The sequence below is a fragment of the Hyaena hyaena genome, unplaced genomic scaffold (genome assembly GCF_003009895.1).
Source record: "Hyaena hyaena isolate Hyena2069 unplaced genomic scaffold, ASM300989v1 scaffold_476, whole genome shotgun sequence".
Taxonomy (NCBI): domain Eukaryota; kingdom Metazoa; phylum Chordata; class Mammalia; order Carnivora; family Hyaenidae; genus Hyaena; species Hyaena hyaena.
The window spans coordinates 897766-915727 of record NW_024081111.1 but is presented as its reverse complement, the minus strand read 5'-3'; the positions used below and the strand labels follow the sequence as shown (position 1 = coordinate 915727).

General features: G+C 45.3%; 1 protein-coding gene across 1 annotated transcript in view; it reads right to left on the bottom strand.

The window, feature by feature from the left end:
• Positions 1-17371, bottom strand: part of ZNF827 (zinc finger protein 827) — a 164902-nt gene extending 147531 nt beyond the window's left edge. The window contains exon 1 of the mRNA XM_039254298.1: positions 16883-17371. Within this exon, the coding sequence (XP_039110229.1) occupies positions 16883-16925 (43 nt within the window). The 5' untranslated portion in view covers positions 16926-17371. The remainder of the gene's footprint in view (positions 1-16882) is intronic.
• Between the last annotated feature and the right edge of the window lie 591 nt (positions 17372-17962).

Sequence of the window (17962 nt, the reverse complement as noted above, 5' to 3'; positions counted from 1 at the left end):
CAAGAACAAGAATAAGATCTGATTCTAAGGGACCACCTGTACATACATATTTAGATTTGTGAAAATCCACCAGATAGGCCTATCAGAGGGTTCCGAGTCCTATAAATTAGGGCTCTGGGAAAAGCAGAATGGTTTTGCAGTGGGAAGAGCTCTGAGTTCAGACTCAGGGACCTGGGTTCCCTTCTGAATTTGGAACTTACAAGCTATGTAACTCATGTTTAGTTAAAAACTGGAGAGCCTACTAAATACGAACTCCTAGAGAGGGTGTTAGGAATGTGGAGATGAACCGGACAGATGTGGAACGTTCTGCCTTCCATCACTCGATCCCTCATCTGTAAAGTGTGGTAACAAAGCCCATTCCCTCTTCCATACCCCGTGGTCCTGCAGAGATGGTAACACATTTGTCAACTGCAAGGCGCAAAGAATATTAAACTAGAAAACTACAGATTCTCTTCCTTTTAAACACGTAAAATAAATGCAACTTAAAGGATTTACCAAATTAATAAAATAAGGCCACAACAGGTTTTGCAGAGCAAAAGAAACCATTTCTAGAACCTGAAGCAGAATGGCCAAACAGAAAGGCCACACGCTTAGATACCAGACACCCCACTCTGCTTCCTAATAGACCCACCAGACATCCATAGGCCTATGCTCTTGTTTATAGACTGGGATACAACACCCATTATCACATGAGGTTACTGTGAAGGTAAGTAAGGATTACATAAATAAAGCACCTGGCACAGAATTATCACTTAGTAAATAATAGTGTCCCCTTGCCGCCCTTCCAGACATCTAGAAATCTCAGATGAGAGAATATTATGTTTTAATTAGTAGAGCTTACCTCAAAATTGTTGATATTGCTACCCAGCTCTATATCATAATCACCTCAACCAAAGAGGACAGGAAACTTCTGGTTGTTATGACCATGGAATCCAGATGTGGAATATGCCCAGTCATCAGGAAAATCTTACAGTCTTGGCACAGTTTGAGGACAGAGAGAGAGCAACAGCCAATAGCTGAGGGGAGACTCTATAGTCTGGAATGTGCCACAGACTTCCAACCACAAAAGTTCTCTTTGCACTTCGTCTGTGGTATCCCCCTGTGGTGCAGGCCGTGGCCTCTGCTCTTCTCAGCAAGTCTCCTCTGGAAGCACATGACTCTCCCCAGGCATCTCTAGGCCACGTCCATGTGAATGTCTGTGGCACTGTTCATCACCTCCTGCCCAGCCCAGCTGTACAATTTAGCCAAATCATTGTCTCATTTCTGAGAAAGGATGATAGCAGGAGATGTTCTCCATGGTCCTTTCTACTTCTAAAACCTTTTGATTCTGTGATCCACCCTTAACCTCATTTATTCAACTCGTTCACTCATTCAAGAATCTTTATGGATCACCTCCTATTTCTTTGATTCTGTGCCCCATTCATGATTTCATTCATTCGTTCGCTTATTCAACCTGGTGACCACCTACACCAGGTACTGCTATGTGCAAGAATGTACAAAAATAAATAAGGAATAGACCATGCCCTTCAAAGGCTCACAGTCAATAAGTACATGGAGGAATAAGCAATCACAGCATAGCACGGGAGGTATCATGAGACCAGTGGGCACCAATGGCTGTTCCTTAATTCTGCCCAGCAGGTGGAACAATAGTAGGGAGGAGGGGAAGCTGGAAAGGCCTCCCTGAGAGCTGAGTGCTAATTGATAAGTAGAAGTTTAACCCAATGGGTTCAAGACATCCCAGAAAAAGGAAACAAGAACCTGCCAAAACAAGGAAATACAAGCATGGTGGTCTATCAAATAGATAATTCAGTATGAATGAAACAAGGGGTATATATCAGGGCAGGAGAAAGGGGGCTCAGATGATGAAGCACTTTTCATATTTTGCAAAGAAGAGCAAACTTTATCCAGTTAAGGGTTGTCTAAAAGATCCTAAATAAATACATAAGTGTTTTAGAAAGCCTACTGTGGTAGCAGTGTAGACACTGGGCTATACAGAGGCCAGGGGAAGGGGAAGGGGATGTGACAGTGAGGCAAAAAAACAAAAACAAAAACAAAAAAAGAAGAAGAAGAAAGAAAAAGAAAAAGACGTGAATCCTTACAGGAGAAAATAAGAGTGAGTGTATACTACATCAGTGGCAGGGAGTGGCCATGATGAATTCCAGAGATATCTACAGGAGAGTCAAAAGACTGGTGATGGGTTTGATATGAGAGGAAAGGAAGAGCATGGCATCTAGGATCGCACTCAAGTTTCCAACTTGGGCAAGGGGGGTTAATGGTTGGTGAGGACAGCAGCCCAGAAAGAGAACACAAGAATCCCAGAAACACTCCCAGTTCCCCAAGCCCAGAAGCCTTGACCATCTCTTGTCTGCAGCAATGCACTGTCCACTGTAAGCCATGCTGGCCCGTGGCACCCACTGGAGTTCTCCTTCCTAACAGCGAGCCACAGCATATGCACAAAGTGTCTTCACACACCAATGATGTGATAGACATCTATGCACGGAAGAAAAGTATTAACTGCGAAGTTTATTTAAAGCATTACTTTTATTTGAAAACAAATAGATATATCACAGAGCCAAATACATTATTTTCATTTCCATTTGCAGAGAGAGCAAGAGACTTCAAAGACACCTCTCAAAGAAATCTCACAGAGCTGAGAACACTTGCAAGAAAGGGTTCCCTGTCTTTCAGGCTATCTGCCTTTTGCGTTCTTCAGTGCAAATTTACACGAAGTGCTGCTTTACAACATTATCACGTAAATCTGAAGAAACACAAACACCAAGACTTGCATTCCCACTTGTATGCAGACAGCTTAGAAAGTGGTTCTCAAAGTGTAGTCTGTGGACCCCTAGTGGTCTCTGAGACCCTTTCAAGGGTCCTCAAGATCAAAACTTTCATAAGAATTCTTAAGATGTTTTTAGCCCTTCTCACTCTATTGACATTTGTAATGATGATACAAAAGCGATGATGGGTAAAATTCTGGCTCCTTAGCTCCAATCAAAGTAGGGGCATACTAGTAATTATTGTGTTCTTCATTTCTACACACTCTCAGTAACACACACACACACCAAAATAACCCTGTCCGTTTCACCTAAGAATGTCTTTGATGAAGCAGCAGCTAAGATTATTAATTTTATTAAAGACTGACCCGGAGTAAACATCTTTTTAATATGATAGATCATGAAATGTGTCCATGAAGCACTTCTGCCATTAGAGAAGTGTGAAGCCTATCTCCAGGAAAAGTAAATCTGTGATTTAGTTGAGAGCTGAACCAGCCACTCTTTCCATGCAGTAACACTTTTAACTGAAAGAGTAACTGACAAACTATTGTCGTTCAAATATGGGTACCTAGGGGCTCGTGGATGACTCAGTCAGTTGGGCGTTTGACTTAGGCTCAGGTCATGATCTCGTGGCTCGTGAGGGCAAGCCCTACATCAGGCTCCGCACTGACAGTGCAGACCTGCTTGGGATTCTCTCTGCCTTTCCCACTCTTGGGCACACACTGTCTCTCTCCACTCTCTCAAAAGAAATAAACTTTAAAAAATTGGGGTATCGGATACACTATTTCTTGGCAATGAATGAAAGAAGGCTGATACTTTAAGGAAAAACTGACAGTATTTGTAGCCAATGACAAAATTCAAGCTTGCAAGCAAGAATTAAAATTTTGGAAAATCCCTATCCTACGCTATGAACTTGACAGTCCCTCAAGACAAAGTGATATGTGCATGCACACTCACAGCAGCACTGTCCATAATTGCAAAACGTAGAAACAAACCATACGTTCTTTATGGTATGGCTCTGCACTATAATACTAGAGAGCAGTGAAAATGAACTCACTACCAACTGTAAGCATCAATGCGGATAAATCTCACAAAGATAACGGTTGAATGAAAAACCAAGGTGCAGAGTGCCTGCATAACCAAATATGGTAGAGCTAGGGGTACGAGAAGCAGCAAATTCAGGATAATGGGGACAGGCAGCAGAAGAGCACGTGAGAAGTCTGATAGTGTTGAAATGTGTTAGATTGGGCGGTAGGTTTACAGGTGTTCATTTTACCATTATGCGTCCTTATCTGGCTATAAATGTTAGATGTGTTATTTTTTTTAATAGCATATGCTTTACACCCTTGAAAGGGAAGCACTTCATTAGAGCTTTCTTTGCCAAAGAAAACCAGAGAGATGAGGAAGGGGCGAGAGGCATGGGGTGAGCCCTGGCTGAGGGCCTGCTGCACTGGGGCCAAAGAAGCCCATCACTGGTGGGCTCTTCCAGAGACAAAACGGCATCTGTACCATCCATCAGTTTTTGGTTTTTCAACAGCCCTCCCTACTTAAAAAGGCCGTTTTTCCTCCTTCAGGCCACCATCCTCCATCTCGCTTGTCATGACAGTGAAAAGAAGCGACTATATTTCACAGCTGATTTTGTATTGTATCCAAACTACAAAATTTAGTAATCCTAATCTCTTATCATCTGGGCCAGCTCCTACTATATTTTTCCTGCCTCTTATCCTTACATCACCAATATAACCCTTCTGATTCAACTTCTTAGAGTCTCCCACATACTGTTGGCTTATTTCACCCTCTTTTGGCTAATGTCAGTTCTTCCGCTTAGAATGTTCTCTTCTCTCTTCTCAAGATCTAAATCCATCCCTTCCTTCAGGATGTTTTAAGTATCACTCCTCTCCAGGAATCTTTACCCGTCACTCCCACTTGGTTTCCTTGAACATTTACACTTCGAATTCATATTATATTGTCTTGCACTTGTTAGCACATTGATTTGTGCTTATCCTATGTGCTTGCTTTGTGTCAACATTTCAAAGAACTGTCCGCAGGGGCTGCAATCTGTACAATTTCTACAAGTCATGTAAATGCTCAAAACTTTTTCTTAATGAATGAGCACCCAGTAGGGACGGCAACTCTCAGCGGATCCTGTGCTCACTGCTCTCACGTGATACCATGTGTGTTGACACATAGCCTTCCTTATTCCCAAAGGACTTTCAATTCAGCGTACCAGGAAAGCTTTCCCTCTGTTGTAGGAACAGATCTCCCACTTCCTGACAGAAACAAGCAAAGCAGCTTTTGCTTTACAGAATTCTTTTTCATAATATCAGATGATTGCAGAGTTCAGTATGTCTGCTCCCATCCCACTCCTCTTTACCTGAAGTCCTCTGAAAGCCACCCCGCCAAGTGGACGAACCAGCTTCTTTGTAAACACAAGATCTTCCGTTTCATTTTTGCACAGTTGTATTGATTCAACAGGCCCTTATCTTAAAAACTCAGTGATCGTTCCTGTAACTTCTATCTTCTTGGTCCTAGTCTCTGTTTTCGGCTCAGCATTTCATAAATCTATGAAAATACCTTTCAAGACGAATTTTAGTTATTTGTTTCATCTCTTTCTCTGCCCGCTTGGCTCTGAGATCCTTGCAAGCGGGGACCATGCTCTATTCAACTCCACTAGCCCCTACTCCCTGGCAGAGAAGCCCTCAGTTATTGCTGCTTGAATGAATGAATTAATCAATCAGTCAATCAATTAAGCAAGTATTAGTGGACCCAAACTAAGAGTTTAGGACAAATGACGATCCCGAGTAAGTTTACTCCCTTTATCATTTGACAGAACTTTATACATTTGAATGTAGTTACCAGGCATGATTGTTATCTAACCTCACTCTTGGCTTCAAATTGAGCACTCCCAATTGTCTCAATAATTAATTCCTCATATGATGACTTCAAGAGCCTAGACTCTAGTTGCCTCCCTTCTGGTGAGTAGTTTATCAATTTTCCCCTTTAAATCGGAGCACTCAATTTGGCATTCAGTTTACAGATGTGATCTAATCAGTTTACAAGACCAATGTTGCCACCCTTGTTCCGAATTCAGTATTTGAATTAACTCCGCCAACTCTGCCGAAATGCATCCATTTTTTCAAATGAAAGGCTGAATTTTAAGTGTTCCTTATTATCTTTTTGCTTGTTATCTATCAATAGCGGTTATCCCTGGGGGTGAAAGTTGTAAAAGGGGACTTTCATGCTTTACTTTCAATATTTCTACATAGTTTTAATTATTTACACTATGCCAGCACTATGTTTGCCATTAAAAGCCAATATAGACTTTAAAACATAAATTAACAAGCAGAATTCATATCTGTGATTTCTATGGTTCAGTGTGATGAAGTACACTTAAATCACATTTCAGATACTTGTACAGTACTTCTTTATTTTTTTGTATGTATTTCCTCACCTCTATGCAAGTATTCAAGTAGCCATTGATGCATAGCAGTTCTCTCTAAATATGATCTAGTGGTCCAGCCAACCCAAACCCCACTTCTAGATCATGAAATTTCTCTCTTCTTATCAGGGTCAGAAAACAGCTCACTATAATTTGATTCCCCTCTTTCTTCAGTTCAGATTAAAATCCAGTAAATTATTATTTGAGGTTTGCTTTCCCCTAGAAGGGAGAAACCATGCAGCACATTTCAGGAATATTTCCTGAAGCAGAGGGTGTCCCACACTTTGTTTCCTTCCAAATACAGCTGTGTTTCATGCTCTAGAGAGAGCTGTTGGGTTAACAAGTAGGGCCAAACAAGCACAGATTAGAAGACAACTATAATTCTAGGCCATTACACGAAAGCAGTGTTCTCCATATGGAGCACATAATTCAGACCCCAGAAAGTGTCCCTGCATGTGACTCTCATTCTCCTATCCTCAGCTTAGTCTAAATCTTTGAGGAAAGAAGTACTATCGGTGGCACAAGTTGACAGAGCATCGTGCTCTATCAGCACCTGTAGAGGAAGGCCTCTCAGGTGGCAAAGGCATGTCCTTCACGTGTGGGGCCCCATGAAGGTTTTGATGTCCTCTGAGATGCAGTGGGCCTCAGAAGACCAGTGGGCGGTCCAGCCTTTGAGAGTGTGGACACAGGTGGCCTCAAGCTAGTTTCTCCCTTCCCATGGCTCCATTTCTACTTCTGTCCAACCGGTGGGAGGAGCCTTTCCTGTCTGCTTGTAGGCAGATGATATCAGTGAAAAGGCTTTGTGAACAATAGAATATAACATAAATAGAAAGCGTGGGTAATCTACTATTATCCATTTTACAAGATGGTGCTAGGTAAGCACGGAGAGGTTCAATGACTCGCCCTACATTACAAAGTGGGCGAGAAGCCCTGGTGACCGTAGCGGGGGAGTGGACAGAAGAGATTGGAGTCCTTGTCCACTGCCTAGTGCAGGTCCCTCCCTGAGCCTCTGACTTCAACCTTGGAGGAGTGGAGTCAATTACTCAGGTCCACGAGCTATTTCTAGGGTTTTAAAAGTCAAACAAATTATTGTCAATAAGCTGTCCAGGCTCAACATGACATGTCTTTATTTTTGGCTGAAGTGGCATCAGCCCAGAGTGGGAGTTCTGGTCAGTTCCTCGACACTGGCTATCCATTCAAATCACTCAGAGAGCTTTTTAAGAATGTCCATGCCCAGGCTCCATTCTGAGCCATCAAATTTAAATTGCTGGGGGTGTCTGCATTTTTATAATCTCCCAGGCGATTCTAACATGCAGCCAGTGTTGAGAACCACTGTGCTGGCTAATGGTGAACAATCTTACTGAGATCTTTGGTTGAAATGAATTTACCCCTCGCGTCTATTAATGTGGCCAGCATGTATTGCACATATACTATGTGCAGACACGAATCTCAATATCAACTTGTGTGAACTCAGTTCCCACAGAGCCTACAATGTTCCCCCATTTTACAGATGTGAAAACAGGCAGAGACTGCTGGTACTTGCCAAGGTAACGGCTAAAACGCAGTGCAGCCAGGACGGATCTCATGCAGCAGGTACCAGGATCTTTATCCCCACCCTATACTGCCTCTTACTACTGCCACAGAACGTGGGTTACCATATCCGAGCCTCAACAATGAATTAAAAGATCACGAATGTTGGAGAATGTAGGACAGTTTCTAATCCGAAAGCCTGCAGAGGCCAGGAGGGAATATACATGAGGGAGGTGGGCAGGTGTACACGCAGACAGGGACACGGCAGCGGAGTGGCAGGAACTGTGGCAGACTGTCGAGCACATGCCCGGGTAAGGGAGACAGCCGCCACCAACTACAGCAGATTGCTGCCATGTGGGGAGGTGGGCCCCGTGCTGCTGGCTCTTCCAAGTTTTCAAAAGAAGCTAGAAATTTGGATTTTTATGTGAAACCACCCATTTCCAAATGCTGTCTCAAGTTTTTAAACATGCTGTGTGGGGCAAAACACATCAGTAGGCCATTAGCTTGTAACCTCTGATATGATCTATCTCACACACATAACACAACACAACACACACACACACACACACACACCCCTGAATTCTTCATTTAAAATCAATGTGTTCTCTTGGTCTGGATCTCTGCAATTAGAAACAGCAGACCCTGCCTTTCCTTCTTTGGTGCAAAATTTAAACTATTACCTAAATAACACACGGAAAAACCAATATAAATTTCCCCTGGGTAATTTTAATCAGTGGACTGACTGTTGAATAAATGAATAAATGAACATTTATTAAATACCTATTCTCCCATTTGAATCTCACTAGCAATCTGTGAGTGTAGATTTATTGTCCTAACTTTACAGTAAAGCCCAGTCATAATTCATATGATTATTACATAGTTTAGATGTAATTCAGATCAAATCACATACACAGAACATGTTCTTACAGTAAAAGTCTAGTGTAGTATTGTTCACCTATAAAACGATATTAGTCAAGCCCTATTTTAACAGCCTTATAAATGAATTTTACCATATTATTACTCATCACTCTAATGAAAGATACGAAAAAAAAAATTTTAAACACAGAAGTCACCAAAAAACCCTGGGTCAGAAATGCCTGTAGTTGAATCACAATCTAAGCAAATGGGAACAGCATGTATTTCATATACATAATTATAAGAGCTAATATTTCTCGAGCTCTTTCTATGCTACAGGCACTAACTAGGCATGGATCTATGTGAGCATATATTACTGATATTTATCAATATCGATGCTGATATTTGTCAATCAAACCTTAGAAGAACCCTCCGATACAGGAAGTCTCATCCTTATTGAGAGATAAAGAAACCAAATACAGGGAAGTTAAGTAATTTCCCCGAGTCCACACAGCAAGTCAGTGCCAGAACTGGGTTCAGAACGGCCTGGTGCCAGAGTCCATACACTTAACCACTATGAACTTAAAGCGTGTGTGTTCTGTTTTCACTTAAGTCATACCATATACAGTAGACATAGTGAAAAGAGGACAAAGTCGCATGATATTTTCTCCGTCATTACAAACAGCAACAAAAGCTTTTTAAAATATCTTGCCAGACCACTTAAGACATGAGCACTATGTAACTTCAGAAAAACTCTTCACCCTCCACAAGTATGGTAGCTTGTCTCCAAAGCTCGGAGAAGCAGAGTCCTGCTGATCAAACCGTAAAAGATCATTTTCCCCTGGTCTTCTCCGGTCCCCTTTGTGGGCCAACTTCTGCAGAGCACTCAAAACAATCCCCCTGGGATCCTCTGGGCCCTCACGCCTTGCCTTTTTTCTCCACGCCACATTTCTAATGGGGTCTAACCACTTGTCTGACCCGTGCTGGAATTACAAGAAAGACAGAGACAGAAAGAGAGCGAGAGAGAGATTATTTTAGGCTTTGCTTTTTCAGGCTCAAGCTTCAGAGAAGGTCCATGAGTCTCTTCGTTGCCGATAGACAGAACCTGGCTGAATTTGGACTTTCTCAAAACAGAAGCAACGAATACCTAAGCCTTAGTCATTTAAGAACTCTAGAGACAGAACTTCAGTGGTGGAGGGTGTTTTTTAATAAGAAGGGAATGGACGGCTGGAAACAATATCCTTTTTAGGCACACAGAATCTGCTGCATTTAATATAACCCTGGGTCAGTCTGTGAAAAGCAGAGTTGCTAAAGGCCACATGCTGATCTCAGACCGTGGGCGTGTATCACTGTACATTTTATAAAATTAGCTACAGTGCAGCCTCTATATGTATGTGTGTGTGTGTGTGTACATGGCAATGAAGCTGACTTTTAGAAAATAAACAGAAATATGCACCCATGCAGCTAAACAGGAGTATCCAGCAAAAGTCTGATTTTAATTTATGAACCTACGTTGTAACTACAGCAATTCTATCCCAAAGGTGGGTCCTCGGGGGAATAGGGAGAGTCATCTGAGAGACCCCTGCTTCAGCACCTAGTCATACACTATTCTCTGATATCATAAAAGTGTAATTTACAGACAGAGGACAGAAATACAGAACTTGCCCCGGAGCAGAAGAGAGAAAGCAGCTAGCAACTTCAGCCCATCGAGTATTCCTGGCTATTTCTAAGGTCTGTACTTTGCACATTAGTTTCTTATAAAATATGACAGAAGACACTTCAGCTACCATGAACCATAAAGTATTTCATATACGTGGCCCTCGAGGGTGTGAATTACTGAGCTACTCCTAACAAAGTAGGGAACAGAGAAGAACACATCAGACACAGGACGCAACATCTTCATTTACAATCTCTATAAAACATGATTCTAGAGTACCTTAATTAACAAAATACAGTAGTAAGAAAAAGCTGATAGGGGGAAAAAAAAAAACAACAACCCACATCTTACCAGAATAAGGCCTTGTCTGGATTGCTTTCCGATAAGAGAAAACTCAGTATCTGTTCCTTCACCACAAAGCCCATGGTCTAGTAAAACCTTATGCTAGAAAGACTTTAACGCCCCCAAACGTCCTATTTTGTAGGTCATACCATCATTATCTTGTTCTGTGATCAGTCTGATTAAATTATAGAAAATTACTAATACATCACTCAGAATGCAGAGATCAGCTCCAGGCTGTAGTGTTTGTTTTTCTGTCCTCCTGTCCTAATGCTTTAGCAGATACTTAAAAAAAAGAAGAAGAATGGAAGAGAGAGACCAGGCAACTCCCCACAAGGAAGGGGAACGGGTACGTGAACCCACCCCCGGGAATATGCCTTCACAGATGGTATTGCTGACCAGTCCCAGAAGCCAAGGGACCTTTTTACACAGTGGCCAAGGGGGCTCCACCACCACTCCTTCACACCTTGTCACCTTTGAGTCCAAGGACACCACTCTGCAAGCAAGTGACCCGGGTTAGTGATATTGGGTGAGTTTTTCTCTTTTGTCAAACCGATTCACTGCCGACCCAGTCTGAACCCAAACTACCAGGATGACTAAATAAACTGGTTTACCAACCCGGCCGGGCAGCACACGATTCAAACCCAGTCTTCCCTACAAGAACATCTTGACATTAATAGGATTCCTTGTATTTTAAGCCACCTCTTGACCCCAAGAGACGCCTGCCTGGTTGTTCCACCAAGACAACACTGTCCCCTGGGTGTTTCCGCAGCCTTTGTCCATCTTTTAAGCCTCGCAAGACAGAGATTTTCCACACCTCCTTTGGACCTCTCCTAATAGAGGCCATTCAAAGGCTCTAAAAACTCAACTGCGCAGTCAGCTCTGACACTGGCCGATAGCTGTCCAATTTCTACTGCTCTAGCATGATTTATTAACACTTCATGCCGGAGACTTGTCCACTCACCCCAGCTGTGGCATCTCCGGAGCAAGATGGCAGCACATAGATAAATTAAAAATCAATTTTTTTTATTTGAAACTATTTTGAAGCTTTAGAAGGAATGTGATTTTGAACTATCTTCCTTATTTTAACAGGAAAGTTCAGCGTACCCTACTTACTATATTAGGAATACACGGATTTCCTTTAGGAGAACAGATGAACATTATTGCCCAGTATCAACCTAGCCTGCTATATGGTACTTCAGAATCATTAGCTCTGCTTGACAGGAGCAGTGAAATATGTTCTTGCTTCAGACTCAAAATTTTTCCCTGTGGTTCCTGTCACAGTCAGGAGGAAGTGCCTCACCACTGAAAAAAACAGTAAGACCAAGTAGGGGAAAGAGTTAAACCTTCTACACTTTCTCTTCCAATGGACATAAGAAGACATGGAAAAATATAAATATAAGGGCTTCTGTTATTTTGCTTCCTACATTTACTAGAAAGCAAGAGACAATTTTTAAAGTTTTGTTAATGAAGAACACAATAACGTGTTCTGGTCTTGACCCACAACTGAGTAAACAATGAAAACACTAGAATAACAAAACAACTGTTCTATTAACTTTTCCTTTGTGCTCCCCCCTGGGAATAAGCATCAGGCAGATTTCCAATGATAAATATAATAGTATCTGAACTCATACATGTTCATGGGTAAGTTGAAGCTAATGAGGAAATCTTAAAAGTGCTGATGGCGCCAAAGGTAAAAGGATTTACAGATGTAACAGACACAGGAGAAAGCCCTTTCTGACCCTTTCCCTCCTCGGTTAGTGATCCCAAATGTAGCGATGTTTAGAAAGTGCTGAGCCCCAAGCCTGGCAAACAGTCACAGTATCACTTTCGCCCTCTTCCTCTTTCTTAGACTGACAAACATTTTTAAGCTATGCAGTCTGGGATTCTGCTACAGATAAGCACATGGTATAGTTCAGAGGATCTCTAGGACTTTTTTTTTTTTTTTTTAACATGGTATTGGACCCTGCTGGTGGAAAGAACTTTTATAAAAGAGCAATCAAGCACAGCAGAATCATAGTTAAACCCAAATGATAATATTGCTCTAGGCCAAGAAATAAAGGCTTTATTCTGAGTAATAATTTTTAAAGCCACTTCTCACAAATAGCTTAGGTTTAACACTCTTTGTTGGAGGTCACCTCCAAAGGCTAGCGCAGAACTTCTTTTTGGTTTGTGGCCAGTAGAATCGCTACTCAACTCTATAGGACAGTCTATTTTTTTTTCCTGCATATGTATGAGGCCCACATAAAGGAAACACACACACACACACACACACACACACACACACTTACTTCAGAGGCTCAGGAGGAAATTACTAGGTAGCATTTTAAATCAGAAATCTAACGCTTAGGTTAGTAGTGTCAGGTTAATGGCTCACCCATCCCCAAAGCTAATTCGGTTCTGAACAGTCCCATGGGTGTCTAGTTGAACAGAAGGAGCTAGGAAACCTTAGCAGGCCGAAGCCCAGCCTGGGGAATTGCTGGAACTCCATGCCAGAGGCTGAGACGCACCCCAGACTCGGTATCAGATAATAAATACCAAGTGCTAGTCTGGATTTCCAGGACTAATCTACTCGAGGGTGGAACTTCCAGGTTCCCTGGTGTCTGTGCTGTGGAGTGGAAGACCTTGTCAAACCACACCATGCCTGGCTAGTATTATATTTAATAACAGATAAATAGGTTCTGCACATAAAGTCTTTGGTAACAATGGTTTATCAGGGGGGTGCAGAGGCAAGGGGGCAGACCTAAGGGAAAGTAGAAAGCACTCTGAAGTTTCTACAGATTCAGTTTTCACCAATTTCTTTTTTGTATCCTAATTTGTATTCTACTTCTAATTTTAAACGTGTGCTTACAGGTTCTCTAGATTCTTAAAGCTATATTATTGTGGCTATTAGCCACTTTTGTGTTTACTCAGAAGGGTTATTTGGCTTCAAAAGCAAGCTTCCCCATCTCACTCACCCCATAACTACCTCCCCCCCAAATTATACACACCTCTCCTTTCTTTTAGGGTCAAGGTTAAAATCTGCCACTGTATAACTTCTTAAAACCCTGTGGTGACTTCTATCAGTCCCAGAGTTACTATATTTTAACTTTGTACAAAAAGGTTTTCCAGGTTAAGTCAAAATTCCACCCCCCCATATAAATAAACAAATTAAAGAATTTAGCATTACAGCCGAGTCTTAAGACTACAATTATATTCTACATTAAATACAAATTAGCACTAATTTTACCAAAGTCAATATTTATTATATCTCCCCACCACTGCAAGTTTCTTTAAGACTCACTCAGCACTTAGGAAGCTTTGGGTTACTGTGTCTGAATTGCAAAATACACCATTTGCCCAGAAATTGCTCTTAGTCCAAATGCAAATTGCTTACAAAACATGTGTAAACCATGCTTATAACAGGCAGCACACATCCACAAAAATCCATTCAATGCAAAGGTAAGTGGAAAAGCTTTGCAAATTAGGCTTCCCTTTAAAAACTACAGGGACATTTACGGTGTTTCCAAAAGGTAATTGCTTCTTACTTCAGTAAAAGTGGCTTTATGTGACTGGAAGGAGTTGATTTTTTTTTTCTAAGTGAGTGGATAACAGTATTCAATTAGAGAACAGGGTGGGAGAGTCCACTCTTAAAATACAACTTAATCACCAGGCACCAAAAAGTAGGAGAGGCCCACCAAGCATCGGAGCTAAAATGGAGCCTGAATTTCCTCTCAGACGGAGAGGGTAGTCGCACGAGGTCAGGGTCAAGGTCACCAGCAGGGCAGGCTGCAGCTGCCCAAATGCTCTATACACAACGGGAGGGAAGGCGTTCCATCTCCGTCAGAGCCGAAAACAGATAAATCCCTTCTCCTCTCCTACCCTCCCTCTAACCCCGCCAACATTTTTTTTTAAGCAGGGGGGAGAAGAGAAGAAAGGAAAATGACCAAATAACCTCACCGCCCTGGTTTTCGCACACAAGCTCATCAGCTCCCAAAGTTGCCATCTAAGGGCAAGTTCGCAGAGAACACTGAAGCCCATTTTGTCCGAGCAGGGCAAGCCTCCCCCGACCCCCCCAGGATTCCTGCCTCCTCTCCCTCCCCCGCCACACGCCCCCGAAAAGAGCTGGGAACTGGCCGACCGGCCATGTGCACGCACACACTCTTCCACCAACTGCTGCGAGTTTTCTGTGAATCGCAGCGCAGAGCCTCCCAACTCGCCCTCCCCGACTCCGCCGCCTTCTCTTTCCTCGCACAAAATTTCCCTACACACGCAGCCGCCTGCGAGTGATTTTATGTGCATATATATTACATATGTGATATTATCCTCAGAACCTCTAGCGGGCAGGCGAAGAAAGGACTGCAAAGGGGCATTTTTTTTTTTTTAAAGGAAGGGGAAAAAAGCACAACCCAAGCCCTGTGCGTCGACTCCTGCGTACCGGGAAGGGAAAAGAAAGAGGAATGTTTGCGGAGCGGGCTGCCTGCGAGTGCCCTTGCTCGCCACTTCGGCCGCGGCCCGGGCGACACGGAGCCGCGGGGGCGCTCGGCCCGAGCAGCCCGCGCCCCCTGCCCGCCCCCCGGGCAGGCACCGCCGCGGATATTTCGCGAGGGGGAGATCGATCGAGCTGCCTGTCTGCAGCGGAAACGCACAAGCTCACACACAACCCGAGCCCGAGACACCATAACCTTAACCCTTCCCCCACCCTCCGTGAACTTCAGGTGACCGACCACGTCGGCCTGACACCCAGGCGGGCGGGCGCTCCGGCTCCGCTCCCGCCCCCAGCCCGGGTTTTGCAGGATCGGGCTCCAGGCAGCGCCAAACCGCCGGGAGAGGGGAGCAGTGCGGGGGGAGAAAGAAGAAATTGACCCTCGGTCTCCCCCGACCCCTCCCTCCGGCGCCTCCGGCGTCCCCTCCTCCCAGTCACCCCGCCCCACGCCTTCTCCCCTGCCCCCTCCTCCCTGCATTCAAGGAGCCGGGCGGCCCCGGGGGATATTTTTAGTTGCTTCTTTCTCCTTCACTTTTAGCTTTAGCAGCATCTCGGAACACTCAAAGCGGAGAAAGATTGGGGTGGGGGGGGCGGGAGCTGGAGAGGGAGTGGGGGAAAAGTTAAGAGTCTAGCAAAGAAAAGCCGGAGGGAGGGCGGAGAGGGACCGGGGGCGCGGGTGGAGGAGGGGAAGGGGACCGGGCCGTGCCGGCGGGTATGTGTCTCCAGTTGGTGTGTGTGGCTGCAGCCGGGGAGGGTTGTGATGCACTTTAGTCCTGGACTCTGCTCAGGCTCGCCGGGGAGGGGGGTCTGAGAGCCCGAGTCTCGCCTGGCTCCGTCTGCTCCGACTGACCCCGCATTTTATTGCGGCCAGGAGCCCTGCTCCTCCCTCCCCTCGGCTCTGCAGGGACCTCGCGCGCCGCGAGCCGCCCTGCCTCCTGCCTCCGCCTCGGCGCGGCTCCCGCACCCCACATCCGCCCGCCGCTGCCCGGCCTCGCCCCCCGCCCGGCCGCCGCGCCGCCCCGCGCCCCCCGCGCCCCGGCGCCGCGGGAGCAGCCGCCCGGCGGCGCGTGTGCACCGGTGTGTTTGTGTGCTGTGCCCCCACACCCTCCCCAGCTGCTCCCGCCTCGCCCGCCCCCGACTCCCCTCCTCCGCCGCCGCCTCCTCCACCTCCGCCTCCTCCTGCTGCCGCCGCCGCTGCCGCCGGCGGCTCCGGGGCCGACCAACCCCGGCGCAACCTTTAGCCGGAGACGGACCTCTCCCCGGGTCCTGCAGCCGGCGGGCGGCCGCGCGCCCTCGCCCCGAAACCCCCAAACGCCATGTCACGGCCCCCAGCCCTCCGCACGCCCCGACCCCCGCACCCTCAGGCACTGGGATCCGCAAGGAATTTTTTTTTTTTTAAAGATTCCAACCTCTCCCACCTCCCCCTCACCCCTCCGATTAAAAAAAAGAAGAAAAAAAAACCCGGCATCCACACTACTCCCCTCCTCCCGTCTCTTGCCCCCTCCCCCCAGCAACCCGGAGTGAGGAGGGGGAGGGGGAGGGGAAAGGGGAAAAAGCCCGATCTCAAGGAAAAAAAGAGGGGGGGGGTGAGAGAAAGAAAGAAAAAGAGAGAGAGAATAGAAAGGGCACGGGGCTGATCATCACCAACATGGCTGCCTCGGCATAGACCTAAACGAGGAGTAACCCGGGCTGTGTCTTTGTCAGTTTCACCTCTGTAACCCTAAACTAATGCAGAAAACAACGGAGGAGGCTGCGGAGGGGAAAGAGGAGAGGGAGGGCGAGAAAATGGCACGAGAGGAGGTGGAGAAGGGATGACTTACGTGAGGGAAGGCGCTTGGGCTGCTCCTGCTTCCTCCTGGGCATTTTCCCCCTTTTCTCACATTCTCCTCCTTGGTTAATGTGAGATCAAATAAACCCCCGTGGGGGCAGAGAGGCAGACACTGGCAGGAGCGGGGAGGTAGTTGGGGGGCGGGCGGGCGGGCAGGGGGAAACCCCTTCTCTCCGGTGTGTGCAATGGGTTGAAGCTTGTTTCCTGGAGCCAGATGAGGGGTTCTCTTCTTTTCTTTCCTTTCTTTTTTTTCCTTTTTTTTTTTAAATTTTTTTTGGTCGTGCACCTGGCTTGTCCCCGAGCGTAATATTCTTCAATGGAAACGGATCTAATAGGTGTGAGTGTGTGTGTGTCCTATGCTCGCGTGTGTGATGGGAGGTATAAATAAATGAGTGCCGGTGCGGCGGTGTCTATGGCCGCGCTCTGTGTCTCCGAGCCCCTAACACTAATGTCGGGATCAAAGGGCAGCGGCGGCGGCAGCACAGCTCACAGCTCGCTCTCTTGCTCTCGCTCTCTCTCTCTCTCTCTCTCTCTTTCTCGCTCTCTCCTCTCGCGCTCTCTCTCTCTCTGTCACACACACACACACACACTCACACATACACAGAGGCACAGACTGAGGGAAAGAGCGAGAGCTAGACACACACACACACACACACACACACACACACACACACACGCAGAGCAAAGACGAAGGTGCCCTAAGGCTCCCAGGGCGGACTCAGCCTGGGATTTGCAACCGCTCCGTCTGGAAAGAATGGGGGGCGCGCGTGCGGGGGTGGGATGGAGTTCTTCGAATTTATCCCGCTATTCGCCAAATCTAGGGGGGTAAAAGTTTTCCCCACTCTTTAAACAACGATTAGTTCATTATTCTTGGCGATTTAAAAAAAAGAAAGAAAGAAAATAGATTTTTCTCATAACTTTCATTTGTTTATTAAACTACATTTTGTTCTGTATAAAATTCTTCAGGCTTTTTCACTGCAAGAATTACTCTTCTCACCTCATCACCTTAAGTTTGTGGAGGTTACAGTTTCCCACACATTCTTCAAAAAACATTCCAATAAAATATTTTTTT